Source organism: Rhododendron vialii, chromosome 2a, assembly GCF_030253575.1.
Source record: "Rhododendron vialii isolate Sample 1 chromosome 2a, ASM3025357v1".
Classification (NCBI taxonomy): Eukaryota; Viridiplantae; Streptophyta; class Magnoliopsida; order Ericales; family Ericaceae; genus Rhododendron; species Rhododendron vialii.
In genome coordinates this window covers 13597470-13609362 of record NC_080558.1, presented here as the reverse complement: position 1 = coordinate 13609362, position 11893 = coordinate 13597470, and the positions used below count along the sequence as shown (strand labels likewise).

At 38.8% G+C, this 11893-nt stretch overlaps 2 protein-coding genes across 2 annotated transcripts; both read left to right on the top strand.

The window, feature by feature from the left end:
• Nucleotides 1-1162: 1162 nt before the first annotated feature.
• On the top strand, nucleotides 1163-9685 carry LOC131316912 (transcription termination factor MTERF6, chloroplastic/mitochondrial-like). Its single transcript, XM_058346430.1, has 2 exons — nucleotides 1163-1606; nucleotides 8515-9685. The coding sequence occupies exon 2, from the start codon at nucleotides 8608-8610 to the stop codon at nucleotides 9520-9522; it is 915 nt and encodes a 304-aa protein (XP_058202413.1). The 5' UTR covers nucleotides 1163-1606; nucleotides 8515-8607; the 3' UTR covers nucleotides 9523-9685.
• On the top strand, nucleotides 2989-4827 carry LOC131317158 (uncharacterized). Its single transcript, XM_058346729.1, has one exon. The coding sequence runs from the start codon at nucleotides 2989-2991 to the stop codon at nucleotides 4825-4827; it is 1839 nt and encodes a 612-aa protein (XP_058202712.1).
• Nucleotides 9686-11893: the final 2208 nt, after the last annotated feature.

Genomic DNA, 11893 nt, shown 5'->3' with positions numbered 1-11893 from the left:
AAAAATTTGATCGGAAACTATGAGATTGAGATTTGGGGTGTTTTTTTAGGTGTTTTTTTGGATGTCCCTTGAACCCTCCCGTTTTTAAATACCCCTCATTAAATTCTAAAATAATCATCCCTATAATTATATCCACCTCTTTATCTCCCTTTTATTATATCTCCTTCTCCTGTCCAAAATTTTAACCTCTACCAAAGCCCTGTGAGAGTCAATTGCAACCCTCCTTGGCTCAACCTGTGGGAATCTGGGTTGTTCACACTAATGAATAAATCGTGCACCACAATTTATTCATTGAAAATTACCAATTGTTCACACTAACGAATAAATTGTAAAAAATAATTGTTCCCACTAATGAAAAATAAGTTGTTCACTTGTTCACACTAATAAAAATGGGGGAAATGAGGATGCAAAACTTCTCAATTAATGTTAACAACATGCAAATTTATCACAACTTGTTAACCAAAAAATTAGTGAAAACACCCGGTTAAGCACCTAGGTTTTTTTTTTTCCCGTTTTGGGGTAATCATAACCACCTAGGGTTGTGGAGGTATAAATAAAATAATGTACTACTTCTGTTCTTAAATAAGTGTTCGACACGCGAATCTAGACCTTACCAAAAATGCATATTTTTCGTTAAAAAATCTAATTTTTTTTCACAGTCTAATAAAACTCATTGCTATCTATTTATTTGTGAAAAACAATTAAATTTGTCAACCAAACAAATACATCTTTTTAAAAGATAAGATTTGCGCGTCGAACATTTATTTAGGGACGAAAGGAGTACTTAATACCTATTTCCACTAACAAAAAATACTAAAAACTTTATTGTATGTTTCCACTAACAAAAAAGTTTCAACATTTTCCTATCTCGTTTCTACTAACAAAAAAGTTGTTAACAAATGCTGTTTTTGCTTCAATAAGTCTACTCACAAACTATCAACAACTTATTCACTATCGAAAAACAACTTGACATTTCTCAACAACTTATTCACTATCGGAAAAACACCTAAGAACACTTTAACCACAAATAAAAAACTACAATTTCACTGCCGAAAACACCCCTGAGTTGACTTGGGGTTCGTCTCTCTTATATGGCATCATGCGGAACAAGAAAAACGAAGCTCCTTTGTACTGTATATATATTGCGATAGATATTCGTAACAAATCTTGCTAGTCTTCTACTCTACTCTCTCTTCCTCTCAGTTGCCGATTCTAGGTGGGTCAGATTCGATACTCTTCTTTGTTCTTTTTTGTTTTTGCTGCGTTTCACTTTCTACCCAACAAAAACTACATAATCTGCAAGTTTTATGGATGTATCATCAGTATCCTCTTACTACTATTATCTCTCATCCCCTTTTCTTCCTCTTTCTGATGCAATGATTCCCAACACAATGCTTCCTTTACTTTGCAAACCCAATAAATCACTTACCCATGTCAAGGTAGATTTGGTAGTTTCACCTAAATACCTAATCGAAGTATTTCCTCATCATTGCATCTGCAGAGCTCACAGAATTTACCTAGTTTAAGTTGTGATAGCAGCACTAGTACCAACGATGTGCTTTCTTTCACAATTGATGATATAATCACTTCCTGTGGGTTATCCGACCTGTTAGTATGATTGGCATTTTCCGGATTTTGTCAAAACCATTGGAGTCTGTATTGTTCTTTTTTCATTTGGGTTTGGGAGAGAGTTTTTATTTTATCTTGTCTAGATACTCCGCCTGGTGAATGAAGAATTATTGAGAAGCTCTTGCCTTGAAGGATGCTCAGATTATGTTCGAAAGAGGTATATGCATTCATATGCATTTAGTATAATATTTTCCTTGCATCTCTTCTAAGTTTTATTCATAAACTTCAATACAGTAACCACGCCTTTTAATTCCATGGCATTAGTTTTCTTTGTTTGCATTGGTGGGTGATGGAGAAAATTTTCTAAGGTATGAGAAAAGCTTTGCTGGCCTTGCTTGAACGAAGAAAATTTTTCTAAGGCATTAAAGGGATCAGAACGCTGTGCTAGCGGAGCGCCCTAACAGCGCGCTAGCTCTTGTATGCGCCCCAAGAGTGCTAGAGCCCTCTGGTGGCGCCATTCAAAGTGTTCTTGATTTTTTGATTTAATTTTAAATGCCAGAGTTTGATTGGCGCTTGCGGAGCGCCCCAGCAGCGCGCTAGCGCCAGCTCGCGTCCTAAGAGCGCCCCAGCAGCGCGCTAGCGCCCGACGTGTTTGTTTCTCATTGGCTAGCTCTAGGTTTCGGTTCAGCACATATATATTCCGAATTTTCACTCTTTTAGGGCAACCCACTCTTGCATTAGCCCACTTTAGAGAGAGAAAATCAATTTCACTCATATCCCTTGTGTGCTTATGCATTTGAGATGATCTAAATTGAGTATTTGATCATCCTTTGTCATCCTAGAGAAATACTCTAATATTCAATGTATTCTCTCTAGGTTGATTTGTTTTTTTCACAAAAAACTTCATCTCCTTTTTAAATCCATACATTGTTGCCTATGACTCTACATGGCCGGATGATTCCGGAGCCGGCTTGACCCGGAGATCGAGGTGGTGAACTCGTGGTGGCTATGGAATCAAGAAGGGGCTCGGAGAGCTATATCAAAGAGTGGAGTTAGGTGTCATAAGAGGCTTGTGGGTAATTCCTAATGTGTATTCTCTTTGTAAACCTTTTGATTTATAGCATTTTGGTAGATTAGGCCGTGGTTTTATGCTTAGGGTGAGTTTACCCTAAGTAGTTTCCACGTATATCCTTGCGTTCGAGTTCTTTAGTTTTATTGCTATTGTCTTTAGTTGTTGAATTGATAGAATAGCATGGAACTTGATTAATGGATTAAGATAGGAGGTTACATGAATTTTAATCGATCGTCCTATTCACCCCCCCTCTAGGACTCTTTTGGTGCTTAGTATAATTTCATTTGGTATCAGAGCGGGCTGCTCTTTGTTGGTATAATTGCCTGAGTAGATCCTACTTTTGCACTATGGATAGAGATTCCATGATGGAGGGTGCTTCTAATTTTCGACCACCTTATTTTGATGGAAGTGACTATGCTCTTTGGAAAACAAAAATGAAAAATCATTTAATATCTCAAGGCATTAGGGTTTGGAGGTCTGTTCTGTATGGTTACGAAGAACCTACAATCGAGGATGCCATCACGAAGGTGATTAGAGCGAAAAAGGAATCCGAGTGGAATTCCGGTGATAATACGAGTTGTGAGGCTAATGACCGTGCTTTAGGTGCTATCTTTGGTGCTATGTCTAGAAATGAAATCACACGTATTTCCTCTTGTGTCACGGCCAAAGAGGCTTGGGAAATACTTCGTACATCTCATGAGGGAATAGAGACAGTTAGAGTATCTAAGCTTCAAATGTGCACCACGAAATTTGAACAACTTAAAATGCATGATGAGGAAACCTTTGATAGTTTCATCTCTAGGCTAACCGAACTTGTTAACACTTTTCATAGTCTAGGTGAACCTCTCTCCGATCTCAAAGTGTGTCGCAAAATCCTTAGGTCTCTTCCCGAGAGGTTTAGGGTTAAGGTCACCGCCATAGAAGAGCGTCCAGATGTTGACAATTTGACCTTTGCCGAGCTTGTAGGAAAACTTCAAATCTTTGAGATTAACCACCTCTCTGATTTCAAACCCTCTAAGTCTAGTACTGGTATAGCTTTTAAGTCCGCGCATGAGGACACCTCGGAGACTTGTGAAGATGATGATGATTTGAGTGATGAAGAGATTACTAAATTTGCTAAAAAATTTAAGAAGTTTTTTAAGAGAAGGAATGACCTAGGTAAGTCCCATAAACCTTCGTCTAATCTTATGAAAAACACTCTAGGAAATGATGATAAGAGGCCATCGTTTGACAAGTCTAGAAAGCCACAAGGAATCCAATGCCACGAATGTCATGGTTTTGGGCATATTCAATCCGAGTGTGCTAACACCCTCAAGAAAAAGATGAAAAAGGGTCTTAAAGTCACATGGGATGATGATAGTGGAGATGATGATAGTGAGAGTGGTTTTCAAATAGGAGGTGAATGGAATTCTAGTGCCTCCGTGCTAGTGGCTACCGTTGACTCACCCATTTCTCCTAAACTCTTGTCTGTTTCCTCCTCTTCTAGTCTTGAGAGCATTGAAAGTGATAAGTCAAGTGCCGAAGTAAAGATAATTAGAAATGTTGAAAATGAAGGAGAGGAATATGAGATAGAATCCATTCATGAGGTCTATGACCTAATGTATGAAGACTTTATGAAACAAGGAAAGAGAAAGAAAGAGTTGGAAACTTGTCTTAAAATAGTGGAAAAGGAGAAAATGTCTCTTAGGGAAGATCTAACTAATACATCTCAAGAATTAGATGAGCTTAAGAAGTATAATGCCAAATTAGCCAATAAGTTTGCCATCATAGAGAAAGAGAGGTTAGAAGGATTAAGAGAACTTGAGGAGGCTAAGTCTAGGATTTGTCAGCTTGAGAGAGACCTTAGTGAGGCAAGCGAAGCCATTAAAAGAAATGACTGTGGAGCTACTAGAATTGCCGAGATGACGCCTACATTTAGAGACAAGAGTGGTCTAGGTTTCCTAGATCCACCATCCCTTAAAACGGGGTCTAGTGAGCCTAAGAAGAAAATCACGTTTGTAAGCGCTAAAACTATAATGAATCCTTCCTTTTCTAGCAATGCAAAGTCTAGTGTAAACGAGACACTTGTGAGTACTAAAGCCATAGCTAATTCTCTTTCATCTAGCAACTCAAAACCTATAGTACACGCGTTTCTTAAAAAGAGAGTCCTCACATGTCATCATTGCGGGAGTGAGGGTCACATTTGACCATATTGCTATCGTTTGAAAAGGGAGATTCGTAAGGGTCAAACTCATAGACCTATGAATCTTTTTGTCCCTTGTAGTGTCTCTCTTGGTCAATCCAATGTGAAACGATCTCATAACGTCACTTGCTTTCCTCCTAAGACTCGAAATGATGATTTTCTTTCTCAATTGACTCATCTTACAACACAATCATCTTACATTGTTGAGGAAATTAATAAGTTGACTTTGCATGCTAAGAACATGAATGGTGCATCACGTGTTCATAAGAAACCTAATCATGTTTGGAAAGAAGTTGCTCATGGTTTATGTGCCTCACAACCTCTAGATACTCTTAGGGAGTTTAGGGGTTCTCCTCCTCGTGATTGAGTTGTTTTGGGTAGCATGACACTCTTGTGTGTTTTATTTTCATTATCATGTTTAGAGTGTGCATGTGTCTCATTGTTTTAGGTATTTTTCTTTTGCCTTGCCTTTCTTTTTGTTATTTTTTTCTTTTGCATTTGTCTCGCCTTTTATGCCTTTGGGTGTGCTTGCTTGTCTGTATGATTGCATGCTTGCGTTGAATATTCTCCAAGTATCATGCTTAAGGATAAGTTCGGTATTATTTGATTGTTGAGCTTTGAGCCTTGAAGGCACCTCTTGTGACCATAGAATTGTTCATATTTGATTATATTGTGAGGTGTCTCATTGTCTCGCTTGAATCTCATGCTCTTTGCTATTTGTACACACTCTCATGGGGCGTGGTCCTTTTGGTGTCTAAGGATTCTTATTTCTATTCTCGGTTGAATTCTATTTGTCTTGATCTTAGATTGACCAAATGTTTGAGGTTTACCTTTAGATGCTTTCCCCCATTGATTCTACTCGAGGGACCGCCTAGGGATTAGTGTGAAAGCTTCCCTTTGTGCATAAAACAGTGAGATCTTTGCTTATTATCTTTCATTTTCCTCTCTCTATCTTGAAAAAGAAAAAAAAAATATAAAAAAAAATCAAACACAATAGAAAGAAGAAAAACAAAAATTATGAGTAATCCTTAGACTTGGGTTGTTGCTCTAGTGCACCCCCTTCTTGTGATTTATTAGTTTTAGAATTGAGGTTGTTGCTCTAGTGCACCCTCTTTTCGTGATCTCGCACCTAGGGCGAATGGCTACCTAATCATTGCACCATCCTAGGTGTGTGTGTCTCTTGAGTCCATAAGAATGCGAAATGGGGTTTGTGCGTGAAGTCTTTAGGTCCAAACGACTTATGGTTTGACTTCTTTCATCAAGCTTGTGTGAATTCTCCTCGGGAATCGTTTTGGATATTTCTTGGCTTCTATAAGGATCTCGCACCACCCTCACAGAGTTCACTTGTTCAGCTTGATAGCATAGAGCATGGAATTCTTTTGAAACATGGTTTATTTCATAACATGATTAAGTTATGCTTAGCTCTATGCAATCTTTGGTACCCTTATCGCTTCAAACTCAACTCACATAATTCCTTACTTTGCACTTGAGTATGATGCTTGGAGAATTTGAATCTATTTCATGCTTGAGCCTTCTGTGTGGAGGAATGCTTGAATGTTCATTTTAGGGGTTCATACAGTAAGGGGGAGTGTAGGCATTGAGGGGTACCCATCTTGGTTTTATTGCTCCAATCCAATTTGAAACGATGGCATGATTAAGTATTTGTTCATAATATGCATTGTTCTTAACTGGTGTTTTGTGTCTTCAATGGGTCTAAGATTTCCAAGAGCTTTCCTTCATTATGCTTGGGTATGACGTTTAAAAGTGAATATTTGATATGCATATGTTTTTTGGATCATCTTTGTACTTGGGTGCTCATTTGAGTTGGTATTAAGTAAGGGGGAGTATTTATTTGTTCTGGCTAAAAGATGCTTCTAGCTTGTGTTTTTTATCTTGTTGCATGCTCACTTGCTTTATGTGGTTGAATGCTTGATTTATGAGCATTGCTTGGTGTGAGGGGGAGCTTTTGGGTGTTTGTTCCACCCTTTTGCCTTTTTCGTGACAAAAAGGGGGAGAAGTTATTTGGTTTGAAAGCCTGGGAGAAGTTGCTCTAGCTTTATGGTTACTTAGCTTATGCCTCGATCTTGTAATTTTCTTTAGATACGCTCATCTTGTTGCTTATGCTTTCCATGTGATAGCTTTGTTAATTGTTTCTATTTCCGTAGCACTATATTTTGTAGCTATCATACCCTGTCTTGCTTGCTTGTTCTTGGATGAGTTACCTTTGCAGGATCTTGGTATTTATCATGGAAGCTTCATTGCCTAGTTATTTGAGTTTTTAGAAGTTTCTCAAACTTCTTAGGATTTGTTTCCATGTATTGCTTTTGTTGTTTAAATGGTTTTGTCCCGGAAAAGCCAAAGGGGGAGATTGTTAGTATGATTGGCATTTTCCGGATTTTGTCAAAACCATTGGAGTCTGTATTGTTCTTTTTTCATTTGGGTTTGGGAGAGAGTTTTTATTTTATCTTGTCTAGATACTCCGCCTGGTGAATGAAGAATTATTGAGAAGCTCTTGCCTTGAAGGATGCTCAGATTATGTTCGAAAGAGGTATATGCATTCATATGCATTTAGTATAATATTTTCCATGCATCTCTTCTAAGTTTTATTCATAAACTTCAATACAGTAACCACGCCTTTTAATTCCATGGCATTAGTTTTCTTTGTTTGCATTGGTGGGTGATGGAGAAAATTTTCTAAGGCATGAGAAAAGCTTTGCTGGCCTTGCTTGAACGAAGAAAATTTTTCTAAGGTATTAAAGGGATCAGAACGCTGTGCTAGCGGAGCGCCCTAACAGCGCGCTAGCTCTTGTATGCGCCCCAAGAGTGCTAGGGCCCTCTGGTGGCGCCATTCAAAGTGTTCTTGATTTTTTGATTTAATTTTAAATGCCAGAGTTTGATTGGCGCTTGCGGAGCGCCCCAGCAGCGCGCTAGCGCCAGCTCGCGTCCTAAGAGCGCCCCAGCAGTGCGCTAGCGCCCGACGTGTTTGTTTCTCATTGGCTAGCTCTAGGTTTCGGTTCAGCACATATATATTCCGAATTTTCACTCTTTTAGGGCAACCCTCTCTTGCATTAGCCCACTTTAGAGAGAGAAAATCAATTTCACTCATATCCCTTGTGTGCTTATGCATTTGAGATGATCTAAATTGAGTATTTGATCATCCTTTGTCATCCTAGAGAAATACTCTAATATTCAATGTATTCTCTCTAGGTTGATTTGTTTTTTTCACAAAAAACTTCATCTCCTTTTTAAATCCATACATTGTTGCCTATGACTCTACGTGGCCGGATGATTCCGGAGCCGGCTTGACCCGGAGATCGAGGTGGTGAACTCGTGGTGGCTATGGAATCAAGAAGGGGCTCGGAGAGCTATATCAAAGAGTGGAGTTAGGTGTCATAAGAGGCTTGTGGGTAATTCCTAATGTGTATTCTCTTTGTAAACCTTTTGATTTATAGCATTTTGGTAGATTAGGCCGTGGTTTTATGCTTAGGGTGAGTTTACCCTAAGTAGTTTCCACGTATATCCTTGCGTTCGAGTTCTTTAGTTTTATTGCTATTGTCTTTAGTTGTTGAATTGATAGAATAGCATGGAACTTGATTAATGGATTAAGATAGGAGGTTACATGAATTTTAATCGATCGTCCTATTCACCCCCCCCTCTAGGACTCTTTTGGTGCTTAGTATAATTTCACGACCGATTTCGTGTTCTATGTAAGTCCTCGGAGAAGCCAAATGCAGTCTTAAAGCTTCTGAGTGACTATGGGTTTTCACGAACCCAAGTCGAAACCATGGTTTCCAAATACCCCAGAATTCTCTCCTGCAGTGTTGAGAAAACCCTCAAGCCCAAGATTGATTTCCTTCGTTCGGTTGGCTTGTCCAAAACTGAATTCCTTGGTGTGGTCACCACCTGCCCTATGTTATTTACACGAAGCTTAAAGAATCACCTTGTCCCAATAGTTGAGTTTCTCATAACTTCGTTTGGTTCTCGAGATAATGCAGTTTTGGTAATTAAAAGGTACCCATTTATTCTGTTCAACACCTCGAAAAGATTGGTGCCTAATCTGTCAACATTGCGGAATCTTGGCATCCCCCAATCCCAGATTTCAAATATGATGGCTGTGATAGGTGGCCGTGTAATAACATGTACAAAACCATGCAGGTTTATTAAGGTTGTGTCCACTGCAATGGAAATGGGTTTCGACCCTTTGTCATTGGCATTTAAAAATGTTGTTAGTGCAATGTTGTTCTGCCCTGGATCGACTTGGGAGGACAAACTTATGTTTTACAAAACCTTGGGGTTTTCCGATGAGGAGACCCTTGATATCTTTAGGTTCAACCCCTCTTTCATATCCAGGTCAGAGGAGGTGATAAGAGGCCCGGTGGAGTTCTACGTCAGTAAGTTTCATTGGAGCCCATCGCAGTTGTCAAGGAGGCCTGTAGTACTTACTTATAGTTTGGAGAAGAGGATCATCCCAAGGTGTTTGGTTGTGCAAGTTTTGTTGTCAAGAAACAAGATTCAAGAAAATGTGAAGTTGTCAGCAGTTTTGATCTGTAGAGAGAACGAATTCTTGCGGAGGTATGTGATTAAGTACAAGGATGAGATTCCTGAAGTGTTGGACGCGTACCATGGTAAGATGAAATCTGCTGAATGTGACTTTTATTGGGAGGAACTGAGCAGGCTACCGTTTAAAATTATACTGTAGCTCAGAACATAAGGGGAGCAGTTGAGCTCTATGTAAAGGAAGTTTCAATGGTGCCAATTGGAGTAGTCAAAAGAGGAGCTTTGGGATGTCGGGTTAGGTTTTGCAAGTTTTACTGTGCAGAAACAGGATTTAAGATTCTGACTGTAACCACAATTCCGAAAACCCCATAAAACTTGCCTAACGCCACCGCCTTGTTGGGCGGAGCTGCTGGAACTTGATAGCTCCTCGCTGCTGTTGCCGCTGGCATCGCCTGAGCCTGATGGCTCTTTCCAAACCATCCCCATCTTTGTTCCCAACACTTTTCTCTCTCTCTCTCTCTCAACTACTGCAAAGTTTTTTCTTTCGGCTTTGTTTGGAGAGAGTGGCTCCTCCGTGAATTAAGTCTTGCTGCGCAATCTCACCCGTCAGCGATATGTGATATTTGTTTTTAAATTTTGATCGATAATAATTCGTTTTCAATTTGAATTGTTCAAAATGAACGGACGAAATTATGCTCCGTAAATTTTATTTACCGAAAGCTTTGTAAATTTTTTTTTCTCTTATTTGGAACATGTTAAAAAGAAATGAAAATTAAAAAAAAAATATCCTCCCTTTATTTGGTTTGGAAAGAAAGTGACTACTCCCTCCCTCCGTCTACCTTTGTTGGTTCATTTTGGGGATTCCAATTAAGAAGGAAAAATAATGTTGCTTGTGTAAGATAATAATTTTTTTGCCTTTCAATAAAAAATTTAGCTCAAAAGTGAGGTTTTAAATATTGATGTAACTACAAAAAAAAAAAGAAGGGCAAGAAAAGAAACTCACTTTATTTTGCACATTGATGTGACTACATAGATATTCTTTGTGAAACTTAAAAAACACATGTTTGTGAATTAACAAACGCGGACGGAGGAAGTTAAAAATAAGAAAACATAGTTATAAGCATAGTACATTTTTCCTTATGTTTCTTCACATTTTTCTCACACTTTCTTTTCTTTCCATAAGTTTCAAATAGGCTTCAAGTTTTTGTTCAGAAAAAGGATTACCACAGCTCGAAAATGTTAGGTCTAGTTACATTTGACTTCCTCAATCCTGAATCCATAGCAATTTGTATCACAAATTAAGGGTCTGTTTGGAACTCAAGGGAAAAAAATGAAAAAGAAGGAAAAAATTTAAATTTTTTATATCTCATTCTTTGGTTTCTAGAGAAAAAGAAGGGAAAGTTTAAAACACAAGTTTAATTTTCTCTCCAATTTTACCTTAACTTTTCCTCTTATTTTGCTCTATATTATTTTTCCTTCCTATCGCTTTCCATCTCCAAGTTCCAAACCTACCTACCCTGAAGGTTCAAAGTTTAACAATTATCATGCTTTGTATTGCAGGTTTTCTCTTCCTCTTTTCTCTCTTAGACTCTCCCCATGGGTGTCCGGCCCATCCCAAGCCCAAAGAATTTATGAAATGGTACTAGATAATATTGTTGTAGTGTTTATTCGAAAGGAAAGTGCTTATCCATAATTAGTCGTAGTACTCTCATCAAGAGTGTCAAATGAAGAGATTCCCTCCTACATTGCCCATTCTAAAATGCTCTTCCGAAATCCATTACCAACAAACAGATTGGACAAGATCAACCGTGATTTCGTTTGGGGTTTCACTCCAGATAAGAAAAAACTCCATGTCGCGGGTTTGGATAAAGTGGCAAAACCTAAACACTTGGGAGGGTTAGGGATTCGGCCAGCTGGTTTTGCGAATAAGATAGCCCTTGCCAAGCTGAATTGGAGAGTGGATAGAGAGAACGATTCCTTGTGGGCTAAGGTTCTCAAGAATAATTATGGTGAGTTCACCAGCACTAGACATAGACCTTCTTTCGTTTGGCGTAGCCTAAGAAAAGGTTTTGATTTATATCGGCAGGGTGTTCCGATTTCCGTTAGAGGGGGTAGGAACCCTTCCTTCTGGTTTGATAATTGCCCCCTTTCGTAACCATGTTGAAGGACCTTTGAATGTCATCGCTTCTGCCTTGACCGTGGTTCGTTAGGGATGTCTGGTCGTACTCTCCAATGGTTCGATGGTCATACTCTCCAATGGCTTGTTTTCTAGTAGTAAGTTTGCTTACCGTTTGTGCGCTAAAGATATCAGTACCCTTTTACTGATTGGAATTAGAATTGGATTTGGAAATGTTCACTCTAATCCCAGGATCTCCAATTTTATTTGGCTCGCTGCACAAGAACATTTGGCGACTAATAGTATAATTTTTTCCTCGGACATATCATCACTGATGATACCTGCCACCTCTGTCCTGGCGTGAGTTGCGTGACTTAAAATGCTTACCATGTTTTTGTGAGGTTGTCCGAAAGCCATCGATATTTGACATTCCCTCTCTGTTCCAGATACTATTCCC